Genomic DNA, 18354 nt, shown 5'->3' on the forward strand with positions numbered 1-18354 from the left:
TCTTTAATGTAATAGTTGAGTGCTCTGGAACTAGTGTTCTAACCAGGGGCGGCTCCGGAGCTTTAGTTAGGGGGGGAGGGGGTAATAATTTTACAAAATCTTATAACCAAAAGAAAACAACAATTTTTACAACACAAATTCTATTTTTAAAATTGGCAAAAATATCAATAATATGATCTATTTGATCTAGAATATTTACTTTATGATATACATTCATTTGGCATAATGTTGATAGTATATCTTCAGTCATCCTCGAATGAAGCCAGATTTTTAGTCTCCGAAGTGTGGAAAAACTCCTTTCAACCGTCATACCTCTATGGCTCTATCTACATACTTGTGCGTGTCATATAATAATCCATATAATATGCATTTTTTGTTAACAATATAAATTGTATTTTTATAAATACGGTACGGTCCCTAGGCCCCCTCCCCGGTTTCTAAGGCCGTGGTCGGTGGATTTATATAAACCATCATGGTATGTCGACAATACAAATTCAATACAAATGTCTCGAATACTAATATTTCGATTGTTGAAATCATTCGGTTATGCCCATCATTATTTGATACAATACTACGAGAATGGGGCACAACGAACGGTATGCGACGGACGGTGTGGCACTGCTATTACATTAATGGCCGAACAAATGACAATCCTCTAACTTTCATCCGAAAGGACTGTTCACTGCTAACTTTATAATGTAATAGTTGAGTGCTTCGGAACTTGTGTTCAGACGCTGTTTATATAAACCATCCATGGTATGCCGACTGTTGTAATCGACGTGTTTTCATTACCTATGTATTTTGGTATTATTGTTGTCGACTATCGGTGTTTTTGAGTAGTCTTACAGTTTGCTACTGGTCCAATAAAGCACTTTACAATAGTTAATTATCACCTTCAATATGTTAATTAACTATTAAGTGGATAAACAATAGCTTTACTTACACGGGAATAGTAGTGGTGCGCCGTAGGCAATATAGTCGGGCTATATGTCGATGTTAGGCCGTCACGCGGCGCGGTGTAAGTACAGTAACGAATGCCAACGACGGCCCAATAAATTGTGTTCGTTACAATTTTTATTAAATAATTTCATTTTTAAAAATTACATTTCTTCTAATTTATGTTCAAAATATATTTAATAATATACAGTCTTAACCTTCTTACGATACATGAATAATGTAACCGGGAATTGATTTTCTTTATTTCTTTTAGCATAGGAATCTCTTTAACAGTGAGATGTGTGATCGAGAGGCCGATTTAGATTAAAGTGGACAACCAACGTCAACTACCTTCCCTCTCCATGTGCGGGTCCCGATCGATAGGATCAACTAGATCCTGGATCTAGGATCAAATAAGTGACTGATCGGGTTCCGAGAATACAATGGGGAATAAATTAATAACATGAATATTAAATATTTAATATGAATAATTTTAGATCATTATATTTAAAATTATGCAAGAGCTCGTTGGCAATAATTGAAATAATTCAAATAAGTTTTTTTCAATAAGCCAACGCGGATCCGAAACTTCGTCGATCAAATAATCAGAGTTGGATGGGAATTTGTTGGCAATAATAAGGGCCGTTTTAATTTATATATCCGTTGGATATTTAACTGTGACAGATAATCAACATCGCTGTCGTCGTCGCCGTAGCAAAGATCGATGACAGTGGTCATTTTCGCCGCAGTAGTAATGGTGGTCGCAGCAATCGTCGCTGTCGTCGTCATTGCCAATGTGGTCACCGTAATCTCGTCCACTGTTGCCGCCGAAATCGTAGAACTGTTCTTCTCTTTTCAATATTTCTAACTGGATTGATGATATCGATTTGTTGAAAAATGTTTATTGAATGTGTTTGGGGCCTCTTAATTGTACACGTTGATCTTCCGTGGGTTCGTTTGGATTTGTGCGCTTGTTTGTTTTGGCAATGTAAAAGAGCATCTTCCGACCATGTTTTGTTATTATATATATATATTGTTGAGTATTTATAAAAATGATATTTCTTCTTCTTTGTTAATTAACTAATTTTTTCTTATCCAAGTACAGAACCATTCTTGTGTTAATAATTTTTGTTAATAAGGTATTCAGTCGAGACCGGGGATTTTATGTTTACATTAACTAAAAGCTGTTTCGTGGACCATGCACTGCAATAGCTCCAGAAGGTTATTTACAAATATTTGTGGATAGTCCTCCATATTGGAGGTTGATCGGTGGGAGAGCACTTCATTATCGTAGAAAACAATCAGGAATTCTTCAATCACCTCGAGCAAAGTAATGGAATCAAGACTGGAGTTATCTATATTTAAGTATGGTATTTCATTTTTTATTCTCTATGGATTTTCTAGGTAGAGCGAATAGAACTTGTGTTTTGGCTTCCATTAAAAATAAGAATTATAATAAGAATTTAATAATTTAAAATTTGTCTAGTGTTGGATATATTTGTTTTTTATTAATAATAGTAGTTTTTCTTTCTTATTTTTTTTTTGGTTTTTTAATTATGTAATGTTGAACAGTAATAATGTGTTGACTTTAAATGAGAGACTTTCTTTTTACTGTTTGATATAGGAATATTTATTAATATTTGGCTGTTTTTTTTTATTATTTTTGCTAGATATAAGTTTGATGAATTGATGGTGTATGAGGTTGGATATACTTTTTGCCTCTGTTTATGAGTAGTAAATCTTGAATTCATTTTTTTTGTTGTTGTTTGTGGGTAGGGTTAACAGCTGTTCATTCATTTTGGCATCAAATTGAGAATCGTCTTTTTATAGTTTAATATCTTGTTAATTTATTGTCCTTCTGGTTCTTGTTTTATGATTTGTGATATTTGTATTTGTTTGTTGTACTGTTGGCGTTTTGGACTTGTATATATTTAATGTGTATTTTTATGTTTAGTAATTCTTACTTCTTCTTGGTTGTTTGTAAGTAGGGTTGAACAGCTGGTAATTTTTTTTGTTGTGATTTGTGTTAGGTATTTGTTTGGTGATTTGTCTTTTTTTTGGTGTTGGATATTTTTATTGTCTATATTGATGCGTAGGTATTCTAGAATATATTTTATTTGGTTGTTTTTAAGTAGAGTTGAACAGCTGTTCATCACCATTGGCTATGAATTAGATAATTTCTTTCACTGTTTGATGTAGGTATGATTTTTATTCTTTGGCATTTTTTTTCGTTTTTTTTTTGATTTTTTTTAGGTATTTGTTATCCCCCAGGGGAACACGTTCTTACGTGTTTACGGGTCTTAGCAAACCCGGGGTCCCGAGCTCTTGTTGGTTGTAGGTAGTAATGATCAGCTGTTCAACTGTTTTGGCTTCTAATTGGGGATCTTCTTTTTACAGTTTAATATCGTGTTGATTTATTGTTCTTCTGGTTCTTGTTTTATGATTAGTGTTAGGTCGGTGTTTGATATCTATTAGTCGGTTTGGTGTTATATATATATTTTTGTATATTTTATGTTAGATTTTTATATTTGATATATTATATTGTTTAGATGTTTTGTAATAAGTTTGAATAGTATTTATGTTCTCGTTTCAATTTAGGAATTATATTTTTACAGATTGATGTTTTGTTGATTTGTTGTTCTTTTGGTTTATGTTTTAAGATTTTTGATATTTGTATTTGCTTGTAGTATTTTAGGCGTATTGGATATATATAATTTTATGTGTAATTTTTTGTTTGGTATTTCTTTGGTTCTTTTTCTATGATTTTATGTAGTTCATGTCGAATAGTATTTAATTTTCGGTATTAATTTAAGTATTATCTTTTTATTGTTTAATGCTCTGTTGATTAATTATTCATTTGGTATTTGTTTTAAGATTTTTGATTTGTAATTTTTTGTTGTATATATTTTATGTGTATTTTTATGTTTGGTAATTATTACATCTTATTGGTTGATTGTAGGTAGGGTTGAACCGCTGGTCATTTGTTTTGACTTCTAATTAGAGATCTTCTTTTTACAGTTTGATATCTTGTTGATTTTTTGTTCTTTTGGTTTTTGATTTAAGATTATTGATAGGTAGTTGTTTGATGTAAATTTGTTTTTTGGTGTTGTATATATTTTATGTGTATTTTTATGTTTAGTAATTCTGACTACTTTTTGGTTGTTTGTAGGTAGGGTTGAACAGCTGGTCATTTGTTTTGGCTTCTAATAAGAGATCTTCTTTATACGATTTGATATCTTCTTGATATCTTCTTGATATATTCTTGATAAATTCCTCTAATTTACATAAAATATCTTAGTAAAACTCATATGTTTCTTTTCAGAACTTGGATTTTTCCTTCTTTCAACCTCAACAAAGTGTCCTTCGAGACCCGGGTAACCATTTATAATATTTTTTTGTTGAATTTTATACATTAAATGTTTAATGGTATAAAAATCAAATTCTTTTAATTTACATCAAATATCTTGAAACATTTAAATCATTTGATTAAAATTTACTAATAATTATAAAATATTAATAAGTATGTTATGTTTCTTTTTAGAACTTGGATTTTTTATCGTTTCAATCTAAAGGAGGTGACATTTGAGAGCCGGGTAACCACTTATAATTTTTTTTTTTTTGAATTTTATACATTAAATATTTAATGGAATAAAAATCAAATTCATTACTTTGCATAAAATATCTAGAATTTTTTAAATCATTTAATTTAATTTAATTTAATTAATTTCTAATAAATTGTGCTCATAAATGTAAAATATAATTCAATTTAAATCAATCAATCTAATTTTGTTTTAAAATATTTAAATTTAAATTCATTTTTTTTTATGTTTCTTTTTCAGAACCTGGATTTTTTTTTTTTGGATCGACCCAAATCAATTTCCCTCCGGGAGCCGGGGATCCCCTTTTCATTTTTATTTCTGAACTTAACACTTAGAATATTTAATGGTATAAAATCAAATTCCTCTAATTTACATAAAATATCTTAGTAAAACTGATATGTTTCTTTTCAGAACTTGGATTTTTCCTTCTTTAAACATCAACAAAGTGTCCTTCGAGACCCGGGTAACCATTTGTAATATTTTTTGTTGAATTTTATACATTAAATGTTTAATGGTATAAAATTCAAATTCTTTTAATTTACATCAAATATCTTGAAACATATAAATCATTTGATTAAAATTAACTAAAAATAATAAATTTCTAATAAATTGTGCTCATAAATGTAAAATATAATTCAATTTAAATCAATCAATCTTATTTAGTTTCAAAATATTCAAATTTTAATTCATTTTTTTTTATGTTTCCTTTTCAAAACCTGGATTTTTTTTTTGGATCGACCCAAATCAATTTCCCTCCGGGAGTCGGGGATCCCCTTTTCATTTTGGTTTTTGAATTTTACACTTAAAATATTTAATGGTATAAAAACCAAATCCATTTAATTTATATAAAATATATTAATAAATCTGATGTTTCTTTTCACAACTTGGATTTTTCTTTGTTTCTACCCAAAGGAGGTGTCATTGGAGAGCCGGGTAACTACTTATAATTTTTTTTGTTGAATTTTATACATTAAATAGTTAATGGATCAGAAATTAAATTCATTACTTTACATAAAATATTTTGAAACTTTTAAATCATTTGATTAAAATTAACAAATAATAATTTACTCTTGATGGATCATGCTCATTTACGTAAAATATAATTCAATTCAAATTAATTAATCTAATTTTGTTTGAAATTTCAATTATAATTTTTTTTTTTCATATACCTAAATCAAAATTCCTCCAGGAGCTGGGGATCCTCTTTTAATTTTTACCTGTTCATTTTAAACGGTATAAATATGATAATTTTTTAATTTATTTAAAATATTATAAAAATCTAGTAAATATTTAAATTAATGTTTTATATCAAACTATTTATAAATCAAGTTTAAAAATTCTAAATAAATTTATAATCTTTGTATTATTACTTTCATTTAATAATCAAATAATAATATTTTAATTCAATATAATAGCTAATGCTGTATCACTCTGGTTACTTAATACACCAATACTTGCCAATTGCAATATCACTGCATCAAGGACACTGCACAGAATTTTTAAAAAATATTATTGATCAATAATTGCTATATATGGTTCAAGGAGGATATAAAATTATCTAATGGTATTTTTTACCTTGTATTGTATTACAAATATTTATATTTATTTTCTTATTTTAAATGGAAGATAAAGTTTAATATTTACATATATTATCTCAAGTTGCCATTATACTGAAGATTTGACATTTTAGTCGTTAAAGAAGTAAAAAAATTTGTAAAATTGGGTGTAGAGGGAATAGGACACAAGTTCTGGCATACCAGGTGTGACGTTTCGGCTTTGTTCCTCTTCTACTGGCCAAAAGGTACACTTAGTCACTGACCTACAGATTGGCTGCTATGAAACAATGTTGGACAAGATTTGTTGACGAGGTAACACGATGTTTGAAACATCACAGCAATATAATCATACTATCGACGTCCACGAAAATACAACAATTTACGGAAGAGACCACGTGATTATGAATGTTGGAATACTACCGATACCAAAAAAGTATCGATGCTTTTTTTCGATACAAGTACTTTTTGTATTCGATAGCATGGTTTCGATACTTATATCGATAAGAAAATACTGGTATCGAATGAACAGTATTGAATCAATTACTAACCGCCAAGGGAAAAAAGGGAAATTTAAGTGTATTTCATGAAAATAAGGGAAATTTTAATCAACTGTAGGTATATATACAAATTATACGAATTAGAAAGCTTAGGCACTAGACATAAACTTACTAAGATTTTAGCTCATGGCTCTAGATAATAATTATTTGTAGAATCTGTGATAAATTGATAAAAATAATAACTTCTGTTTTTAGGTAATTGTATTCGTTATCAACTACAATTATCGACAATCCTGCTCCTATAAAAAAAGTTAAGACCCCAAAAAAAAATAAAAACATTTTGTTACGGTCTGTCCAAAGAAGAAAAAAGAAAATATATTGTTACAAGACGTGCCACCTTTACCAAATGTTATAGAAAGTGTCTCGCTTGTATAATAATGTAACCTCCTTAGGCCGTCCTCCCACTAGGGCAACGCTACGCGACGCGACGTTGACGCGACTAAAAAAAATAGTTGCTTATCAAAAAATCGTACGATCTGATTTCGTGAGTTCTGCACAGTATAGACGATGTTTCAGCAACTAAAATTGGTCAGTTGCAAACATGTCGTCCTCTGAATATGACGATGCCATTGCATTATACTGGTATTATCAAAACCACAAGAAACGAAAAACGAAAAGGAGATATTGGGTACATCCATACATACAGAATAATATTAATTGTCGTATTTTTGTTGCCGCAAATGAATTATTACAAGATGACGTTAAATTTCAATCTTTTTATCGAATGTCGAAAGAAAGTTTTAACTTACTTGTGGAAAAAGTGGGACCAGAAATTGAAAAACAAGACACACATTTCCGCCGTTGTATTTGTGTACGTGAATGACTACTAATAACATTGAGGTAATGGCTTAACTTTTACTAACATAAAAATAATTATACTAATATAAATAAAATAAATAATTATTAAGACTCATATAATATTTAATATTTAATTTAATATAATAGGTAGTATACTCCTTGTAATTTATTACATATACATTTTTACATATTTATAAAATCTTGACAAACATTTTCGTTCTGGTTGCTAACTTTAGCTGCCACATGTGATTCTTCAGGATAATGGATTGGCGTGAAACTATTTGAGTGGTTATAAGAATATAATGATGAACTTGAGAAAGTTGAAGATGTAGTCGGAGGACGAGATGGATTGAACATGGTTATTGGTAATTGATATTGAGGAGTCGGATTTTCAGTTAAAATGTCATCGACCAAATCCAATACTTTTTTTTTAAACATTCTCATTTGTTGATCAGTCATGTTCTTAATATCTGGTAACAAACTAAGAAGAAACATCTTTCTTAGATCAGTTTCACAGGACTTTTCCTTCTTCATATTCACGAAATCAATAAAGGACTGGTCTACTTCGCTAACATCTAATTTTCGTTTCTTTTTGTTACCTTTTCCTTGGTTACGTTCTTGTACAAGAGGAAGACGACCTTTTCCATTGTTTGGTTTTTCAATGTTTATAATTTTATCGGTTAAATATTCTTCTTGTTGTATAATACCTTCATCTTGGACTTCAGTATCGCTTTGTTCATTATTTTCAAATGTAATTTCATTATCTGAGGTCGGAGAAGGAAGATTTCCCGGATTAGTTATAACAGTATTGGGTTTTACATATAGCAAAAGAAATTGTAAATATTCATTCAAATAATAAGGCTTCTTTACTTTTCTAGAAGATCCAATAGGTGCTGATTTCATATTCCTGACAAATACAGTCCTTAAATTTTTCCATTTTTTTTTACACAATGAAACTAAAAATAAAATAATACAAAAATAATAAATTATTGAAATATACATATACATAAATAGAAAATTACCTAAAAACTATTTTTTATTAGATATTTGGCGACGGGCTGCACTTATTCCAGCCTATCATTTTATTTTGCTCGAGGTGACAACACAATCGGTAAAATAATTTCAGAATCTACTCAGAAAATATGGGAGTGTTTATTTAATGAATACATGCCTATACCAACCGAAGAACAGTGGATGTGTATAGCAAATCAGTATAATAGATTATGGAATTTATCAAATTGCTTAGGTTCAATAGATGGAAAACACATAAGAATACAAAAACTCCCTAATACAGGATCCACTAATTTTAATTATAAATCATACCGTTCAATTGTTTTAATGGCTTGCAGTGATGCAGATGGAAATTTTATTATGATAGAAACTGGTTTCGCTGGTAGAAATAGCGATGGAGATATCTTTCGAGCATCAAGAATGGGTCGGTGGCTTGAAAGAAATGGTTTAAATATGCCACATCCTAAACCATTGCCTAATGATCCTAACGACATTTGTTTTCCTTATTATTTTGTAGCTGACGAAGGATTTCCTTTGAAAAAAACTACAGACTCAGTAGAGGTAGAAAAACTGTTGAGTGTTCATTTGGTATGATGTCACAAAAATTTCAAGTACTATTATCACCAATACGATGTAATAACGAAACTACTATTAACAATATAATAAGATCAGTATGTATTCTCCACAATTTTATACGTAAAAGGGAAGGTCGACAGTATATACCTTCCGTTGATTTTGATGAAAACTGTTCAGAAGACATTCAAGTACCAGTTGAGTTTCTCAAATACAACGACGATCAAAATGAGTTGCTGAGAACACGAGCGGCGAGTGATATGAGGGATTATTTGTTTTCATATTTTGTTAAGTCTTATGCATCGCTGCTATGGCAGTGGAATAGTTGTGTATAATTATTAATATTATGGTCTAAATATTTGATAATAATTTTCTTTTAAATTTGTTTTGAAATAAGTATATGAAAGTGTATTTAAATGCATATTATTATTAATTATTATTTGTATTATTTAGCTATTGTATTATTTTGTATTTATTAATACGGTAAACTGCATAACTTGTTTTCATATCTACTTAATACAATAAATAAATATAATTCATACATACCTATTTGTTAAAAACAAAATATTATACCTAATATCGATGACCGATAATATTAGTTGTCGAATATTCTGGATGCGTTGAGGTAGGGTGATAGTTTTTAATATTAGTACATTGTTCTTATTTTATTTTTAGCATTTACTTTATACCATAATATAACATATTATGTTACAATAAATAATATGAACTAATAATAAATAGTATTACCTGTTTCTTTAACTTCTGCAACTTTTGACCATGCCTTTTCTGTTAAATCTTTTCTGGCGTATTCTGGTAATTTGTCATTATATAAACATGGATATTTTTCCACAGCCTCAATTAAGTTTATAGTTAACACACACTCTTTTTTCGACATAATTTTATAATTATAGTTATCTATATAATAATTATATTTTATAATACTATTACAATGAAATAATAAAATATAATGAAATAAACACGAGTATAATTCAAGTGATGTAGTGGCAACTATTCATCAAGCGACTGACAGCTCTAGTTGCGCGCAATTAGTTGTTGTCGTGTTGCGTCGTAGTCACATCGTGTCGCGTCAGTGGGAAGTCCCCGATATATTTATCCGTGTTTTATAAGACAAACGATTATCACGCGATATTTATTTAAAATCGCGTCGCGTCGCCTTGCCCTAGTGGGAGGACGGCCTTAGTCTTAAAAATGTACAATGCCAAGACCAATGCATTATTAATAATTACAGGATAAGCTGTCTTTTGAATTAATAATAATAAAGTAATAACTTAAAATATATTGTCAAACTCCGCGATATTACTCTCGGGAATACGAATTGTCAAATTATAAAATATAAAATCGAAGACAATAGGATAATATGTAATGTCCGGAACGGTCCCATGCCAAGGAAGGATGACCTAGAAACATAGAATAAATACCAAGGGACGCAAAGACAAGAGTCAGTCGTCATCAGTCACCAGTAGTCAGAGGTAGTTGCAGAGAGCCAGGAACACCTTCATCACGGACCCAGTCCAAATGTGCACAACCAGACCGTTATGACTTAGGTACTAATTTATTGTTATAAGCCCTCTGTCACATGTAGATGTGTACATTTGGATCAATCTGTATATATCAATCATTGTACACTTATGTTTTGTATTTTGAGTATAAATAAATGTTAACTTCTTTACTACCGACATCATACGGTCATTCTATCTGGTTCGCAACAATATAAATCAAAAACTTTTCAGAAAAGAATGGCTTGATGACAGTAATTTTAAACTGTAGCTTATAGAAGATAAATCTGATCCTTCAAAATGTAAATGCAAGGCATGCAATGTAAAACTTAAGTGCGGTAAAAGTGAATTAGAAAAACATGCTCTTGGGTTTAAACATAAAGCTAACATCAAATCTATCAGTGGTCCACAGTTACAGAATTTATTTGCTGTCCAATCAAATCAAACCGAAGAACCAGGTACAATTAGTGTAGAAAAAGCTGAAACTATATTATCAGCTTTTTTTGCAGAACATAACGTTGCTTTCAGTAAAGTGGATCATTTAATACCACTTCTGAAAAATATATTTAATGAATTCAAATTAGTTAGAGATATACAAATGTACAGAAAAAATGTACTTATATTATTAAAAACATTATAGCCAGTGCCGTAAAGAACGGGTGTGTAGAGTGTGCATTGCACGCAGGTCCTGGTCCTCGTACAATATTATGAGGCCTCAAAAGGTCAAATGCTTAAACATTTACAACCATAAGGAGCCTCAAGATTTTGATTTGCACATGGGCCTCGATTAGTTCAGTTACGGTACTTACTTACGGCAGTTATAGCACCAATAGAGACTAGTGAATTAGTTAAAATAATTCAAACTCAACGTTTTTCAATATTAGTTGACGAATCAACAGATATATATATATATATATATGAACAAATTTTTGTGTATTTTAGTTCGTTTTGTACATCAATGTATAGGTGGTGTACACACACGACTATTAGAACTTGTATGTTTGGATGCTACTGATTGTTCTGCTAAAAGCATATTTTCGAAGATTGTTTAAAGAAGAAAAATATTCCTATTTCTAATACAATAGGTGTGGCTTCTGATGGAGCCAATATGATGATTGGAAAAAATAATTCTTTTGTATCTCGTTTTAAATCTTTAAATCCTAATTTAATACTAATGCTCTGTGTTTGTCATTCATCTGCTCTAATTGCTAATAAATCATGTAAAATGCTACCAAGGTCTGCTGAAGATCGGATCCGTTCAGTCGCTTCATATGTATCAGGCAGCACCAAACGCTGTGCTCAACTAATGGAAATTCAAAAATACTTGACGGCCATAAGTAAAATTTTTAAGACTTGGAGATACACGTTGGTTGACTTTGCTCCAGTGTATTTTTTGATCGTTAGAATGTTGGACAGACTTACAACATTATTTTATAGTTGCTGTTCAAGAAGATAAATTAAAATCAAGCGAAATCATACTAAATGATCTCAATAATAGAATTATAAAATGTTACTTTTATTTCTTGAAATACGCTTTAAATTATTTTAATAAATTTAATGTTCTTTTTCAAAGTCGTAGTATTTCAATTAATTTACTGCAAAACAATTCTATTTGTCTTTTTAAAAATATATGCCAACATTTTGTCAAGCCACATTTAATCAACGACCATTCACATGAAATCTATTTTGCTGACAAAAATAATTATTTATCTTGTGATGAAGTTTTTGTTGAGGCAGAATGTCAATCTGAATTGAAAGAGATACCAGAAAATGATAAGGACATTATTTTAGAATTTAAAAAAAATTGTTTTCAATTTTATCTAAAAGCTGCTGAAGATTTCTTCAGTATAAATGCGTAATGCGTCTTCCTTTTGAAAATAACATATTCAAAGAAATGTAATTTTTAAATCCTCACATTGCGTTTTACCTGAATGGTCGTTCAGATTATGAAGGGTTTCATATTCTTAACAAAACATTTTTATCGTACATAGATACTTTTAAAGTCGAAGAAAAATAGAGAAGTTTGCCGTGCAATTTAAGTAATGAATTAGCTCAAAAATTATTAAAACTTCCTTTACTTGAAATGTGGAAAAAGATAAATATTTATTGGATTAAAAATTAGATTTTATTTATGTAAATAATATGTATAGTATTAAAAAATAAAAATGTAAAAATAATAAATATAACATTCGAATATACTTAACAGTAAGTTTTATATTTTAGGCAAATTGTGTTGAAGAAGGTATTTTATTTCCAAACATATCGAAATTAGCACAGTTAGTGCTAACATTGCCGCATTCAAATGCTGAAGCTGAACTTCTCTATTGTAAATGAAATTAAAACTAAAAAGAGAAATAAGATTGGTGATGATGCATTAAATGAAGTTGCTATCATAAGATCTTCATTTCAAGACAAAGGTGTAACTTGCACTCGATTTAAAGTAACTAAAGAGCATATGTTTTTACACAACACTAACAATTTGTATTCATTTTCTTTTTTATAAAAAAAAGTATTTATTTCTTCTTATTTTTATCTTATTTATTTATCTTATTTTATTTTATTTTTATTTATATTAATATTTATATAGGTGCATATAAAAGTTACCAATGAACTTAAAACTTAATGAAAAATACATTTTCAAGTTATAATGGTTTGTTTGTAATTAATTTTTACAGAGTTTGTTAATGTTGAATTGAAGTTCGACATAAAAAGTCAAGTTATTCTTAAAACTTCTAAAATATTACTATAATTTGTATAAGTAAAACATTATATTTAAAAAATTATAATATGCTATTATCATAAACTAATAAAATATTATACAGTATTATAGTCTTAAGAGAAGTAAGGGTTCGAACATTTCAACGAAAAAAGTGTATTATTTATTATGTATTAGCAAGCGAAGCGAACAAAATATTTTTACAGGGAAATTTAAGGCTTATGGTTGGGAATTCTGATTGCTATCACCTACCATCACTGGCTGTCAGTACCATTGAATATAGATAACAATACCATTACAGAATCCGGTGTTGATTATTGATTCTCTGAGTCACTACCGACGGTAATATATGAATTTAAGGGTTAAAGTTTAAACTTGTTATTTCTAGTTTTCATAAATATTTTGTGTTGAATACATGTATGGACATGGACATGGACATGGACACGGACACGGACACGGACACGGACACGGACATGGAACCTCTACTCGATACCCTTACGCATGTTCCGAAGCTGGTTATTTTTGATTTAGGTATGTTGTTTATGTCTTACATACCTGTTTGCTAATTAACATTATTATATCTATGTAATTTTATTCAGAGGCACCATTTGGGAGGGGGTGCTGGGTGTACCTTGGCACCCCTATTTATTTTGTGTCTTATCCACCTTGCTCAAAATTTATAATTGCGTTGATGGGTGATGGCTAGGGCTAGGGACTTCATGCCCTTAAAAAATGTAAAATATGAATGCATTGATGCCCTAATGAACTATACTATTAAATAATAATATAATACTAATTATACTATACTAATATAATACTATACTAATAAATATACTATTAAAATGTGCATTAAAAAAAATTATATTTATTGTATTTAGGCTTAGAGACTTATAGCTCTAAAAAATACACAAATATGCATGCAAATATGCTTCTAAAATCATTAAAATATGTATTATAATATGCATTTATATGTATTAAAAAAAAAAAAAAGACAACATAGTACATAAAATAAAACGTGTCCATCGAATGTAAATGTATCTTTAAACTCCGAAACAAAACTTTGTAGTTGACTACTTGTAGACTGTTGTACTTTCAGCATTACACAGTTTTTCAAAATATACGCGTATGACATTTTACGTATGATTCGACTTTGTGTGGTTACGAGACGCAAAAACAACGACGTATACATAATAATCAACTGAACTGAACATTAAACAAATAATCTATTATTCTATATTGACTACTATCTTTATCTACATCCGGTCGATATCCAGCGGGTTATATGGTCGATACAAGTTTGTAGTATTATTTATACTTATACAAAAATTATAACAAGATATGAGAGATAGTTTGCAGATATATATATATATATTATTGGAAGTATTAAGTACATTTTTTTTTCGATCGGTTGAAATATGTATCTATAGTTTTTAATTTAAAATTTTAAAAATTTGTCAAAATATATAAAATAAGCATAAAAATTTTAAAATATGCACTCTCCTGCAAAATATATAAAATATGCAAAAATATGCACATTCAAATTTTAGATCTAATATCATGGCACCGAGAAACAAATTTATTTCACCCTCTGCTATATTTAACAATAATTAAAAAAGTATGCAAATGCTAGAAGTCCTTAAGCCTACTAATAATTGATTAAATAAAAAAAATAACTTAGTAATAAATAATAATATTTTTAGATATGATAGATATATCATATCTATGATGATCTGAGGTAATTATTTTCTTTTTTTCAGATTTATTTTTATCTTTTATTGAGTTTTTGTCTAAAACAAAAAATTTTAAATTATTTTAAAAATAAATTAAATGAATACATTTTTTTCTTTTTTTATATAATACTAATTGCTTTGAGCATTACATTGGACTATAAGATATTTTCTTATGTTGGGAAATTTGATTGACTGCCTGTTATCAGCAAAAATATTTTTATAATTAGAAAAGGAACGTTTCATGTCTATGGAAATTATTGATGCACACTTAAAAAATCGTAGGTCACTACTACTGATATCATTTTGTCCATTTAAAATATTTGATATTTTTTGTAGTTATCAAATCTAACATCTTTCTCCAAAACTTTTTTAATTTTGTCATCAGTTGTTTTAGATTGTGTAGATCATTCAATTTTTGTAGAACGCATGTGTTCTTTTGTAATTTAAATTATTTTATTAGATTTAGATAGATGAAGAAATAAATGTATACATTTTTTTTTATAAAATTAAAAAACTTACTTCTTCATACAAATAATCGTCATTTAGTTATAAAATTAAAAAAATGGCCAAATATGCACTTATAAATTAAAAAATGTCAAATATGCAAATTATACAACTATACATTTTAAATATAACCTTGTATTGCTATGAAATAAATTACTATATTACTTAGCTATGTTTTTGATGATTATTTAAAAACATGTAAACTCCTAGAAGTCCTCTAGCTCTAGTGATAGCCTATACGTAAAATGTAAATATATTATTTGCTATGAATACTATAATGGGTGTAAAATATGAATGTATAATATATTATTATGTATGGAGGTTATTACGAGGTGTATATTACGAGTTTTTATTATTTGTAGATGTGTATTATTGGTAATAAAAATTTTGATGATTAGTTATTCAATTCTATATTGGGAAAAACTACAAATACCTAAATAAAATGTGAAGTGTTCTATGCTATTATTGACAGATGAATAAATATTTATTTAATATTACATTATTGTTAAAGCTATCTTGATTCTTCAAAATATAACATGGTACATAATAATACTATCAATCATCAATATTTTCAATATTTAAAAAAATTTTTCAATAATTACCTAATTAAAAAATTAGAATCAATATGTTATCAGCTTCTTAATTATTTAAAATGCAAATTACATTAAGATGACTAGCTTAGGTATTGTTATTCTTATAATATGTGTACTTTAAAATTTAAACATTAACTACATTCAGAAAATGTTATAATTATTATTTATACAGATTTTTATTGTAAACTATCATTATAATGATAATTACAACCCTTTCATATTACCTACCTATTATATGTATGCTATTTACTAGAGATTTATACTGTCTTATATTTTTTTACCAGGTTTCTGACACAGATAGTCTTATATTTTTCTAAAAATAACTAATATTTGTTTAAATTTTTTCCAGATATTTGATTATAGCAATTATAACTTTTTAAATATAGAATGCATACGCATACATTTTTTTAAATCACTACAAAATAAAAATATATGAAGTATAAAATTTTTATAAAAATAAATTTTAATTTTAAATTAACAGATTAATAGTTCATATTCAGCTAAATAAATAGTACTACATACCTACTAATGCAATTATTAAATAGTTAATAATATTATTTGTCTTGCAGATTATACATTATGGCCATTTTGGGTTGATAGTTTTCCACAACCCATTCAATTTCAAAAAGACAGGCTAGTATTTGATTAAGTATTAGATTTTTTTACATACTAATAATTAGATGCAATTTTTAGTTCTGGTAAAGTTATAGATTACCGAGGACGTGAAGTTAAACCTTATTGCGATTCTCACAACATTTTATTATTTTTACAAAGCCATAATATCACATGTGGTGTTGCTTCAAGAACTGAAGAAAAGGTTGCAGCTGAGCAACTTATTACTTTATTTGGTTGGGATAAATTTTTTAAGTACAAAGAAATGTTTTTTGTAGATTCAAAAATCAGTCACTTTGATAAGTTAGTATAAAATATTAAATTTAAAAAATTCTTTAACAATATGATGATTTTTTTGTTATTAGTATACGCACAAAAAGCGAAATTGATCTTGAGGACATGTTATTTTTTGATGATGAACCACGTAATATTTATGAGGTGCAGCGCTTTGGTGTTGTAGCATATCTAGTGGAAGATGGAATAACAATGCGAAATTTTATCGAGGGGATGATCAAGTTTTCAGATAAAAAAACAGAATGTATGTAAATTGTTTTATTATATTAAATTATGGTTAACTCTTATGGTATCTACATATAGTTATTAGTATACCCATCTATCTTGATCTAAAAATGGGCTGACAATCTTAAAAATGAATAAATAAAAAAAACCAAGTATCAACAAAATTGCTTTTATTAAATAACAAAACAAACATACATTTTATATATGAACAAAAATAATATTTTAAATAAAAAACTGTAAATTACATTTTTGTTTATATAATATTATGTTATAAATTAATTATTATTAATTATTATATAATATGGATTATAAATAATAGTATTTATAAGCAATGTTAATATATATATTATTCAGGAAGTACAAGTTAACAAAAAAATTATTATTTTCAAATCAATAATACTGTACCACAACCATTGGTTGATAGGTGCTAGGAAAGGGTATGAAATCCAAAGATCTGAATTATCTGAATATCTGAATATTCAAATCCATCTTTCAATCAAATTCTTATCTGGATTTGCCAAAGTATCTGGATTTATGACTTTTTTAAAACTTATAATTATTTTTAATTTCTAGCAAAATAAATTATTTTATTTTATTGTTACAACAAATTAATATTATATTTTATGAATTTCAGATCTTGCTTCTATGGAAAAAAATATGTAAAAAAATATGGAAAAAAATATGAGAAAGAAAAGAAAACATTGAAGAAATACGAACAAAATGCTATTAATAAATAATTGGAAACAAAGTAACATAAATTCGAAATTGTAGACCAGACCACATCAGTGATAATATAAATTTCATATTATTTAATTATAAATGTTTTTTATTATAAACTCAATCCATCCCATGATTACTCCGGATCTGAACCTTAACCAATAATATTTAAAGCATTTTGATCAAACCGAACCATGACCAGATTCCATAAACATATATTACTGAAACATGTATATTTAAATTCAAAATTATATTATTGAATACAGTAAACTAATAATTAATTGATAAAACACTTAATTTTCTCTCAGTGAGTTAGTACAATTAAGTTACCTATTATCGTTTTGAATTAAATTTAGGCCATTTTTATGTTTCCAGTGTCCATTAAAATAAACAAATTGTGGACCAAATGAAGCTAT

The 18354-nt window shown here is 28.0% G+C and overlaps 2 protein-coding genes and 1 pseudogene across 2 annotated transcripts; 2 read left to right on the plus strand and 1 right to left on the minus strand.

The window, feature by feature from the left end:
* Positions 1–7181: 7181 nt before the first annotated feature.
* LOC112686076 lies at positions 7182–9373 on the plus strand (annotated as a pseudogene).
* LOC112686077 lies at positions 7608–10079 on the minus strand. The gene is made up of 2 exons (XM_025558200.1): positions 9778–10079; positions 7608–8402 (listed from the first exon to the last, which is right to left on the minus strand). Exons 1-2 carry the CDS (start codon positions 9923–9925, stop codon positions 7630–7632), a joined length of 921 nt encoding a protein of 306 aa, XP_025413985.1. The 5' UTR covers positions 9926–10079; the 3' UTR covers positions 7608–7629.
* A 3468-nt stretch (positions 10080–13547) lies between these two features.
* LOC112686078 (magnesium-dependent phosphatase 1-like) lies at positions 13548–18041 on the plus strand. Its single transcript, XM_025558201.1, has 5 exons — positions 13548–13794; positions 16660–16723; positions 16784–17005; positions 17068–17240; positions 17856–18041. The coding sequence occupies exons 1-5, from the start codon at positions 13683–13685 to the stop codon at positions 17882–17884; spliced, it is 600 nt and encodes a 199-aa protein (XP_025413986.1). The 5' UTR covers positions 13548–13682; the 3' UTR covers positions 17885–18041.
* The last annotated feature ends 313 nt before the right edge of the window (positions 18042–18354 follow it).

The sequence above is a fragment of the Sipha flava genome, unplaced genomic scaffold, assembly GCF_003268045.1.
Source record: "Sipha flava isolate LNK unplaced genomic scaffold, YSA_version1 2_pilon_pilon, whole genome shotgun sequence".
Taxonomy (NCBI): domain Eukaryota; kingdom Metazoa; phylum Arthropoda; class Insecta; order Hemiptera; family Aphididae; genus Sipha; species Sipha flava.

What these genes read in the sequence shown, in the direction of transcription:
- LOC112686078 (XM_025558201.1), top strand. Translation starts at nt 13,683, where the DNA reads ATGGACATGGACATGGACATGGACACGGACACGGACACGGACACGGAC. An exon ending in GCTGGTTATTTTTGATTTAG is followed by an intron (nt 13,795 to 16,659) that starts GTATGTTGTTTA and finishes TTTGTCTTGCAG; the next exon opens with ATTATACATTATGGCCATTT. An exon ending in AAAATCAGTCACTTTGATAA is followed by an intron (nt 17,006 to 17,067) that starts GTTAGTATAAAA and finishes TTTTGTTATTAG; the next exon opens with TATACGCACAAAAAGCGAAA.
- LOC112686077 (XM_025558200.1), bottom strand. Translation starts at nt 9,925, where the DNA reads ATGTCGAAAAAAGAGTGTGTGTTAACTATAAACTTAATTGAGGCTGTG. An exon ending in TGCAGAAGTTAAAGAAACAG is followed by an intron (nt 8,403 to 9,777) that starts GTAATACTATTT and finishes TTTTATTTTTAG; the next exon opens with TTTCATTGTGTAAAAAAAAA.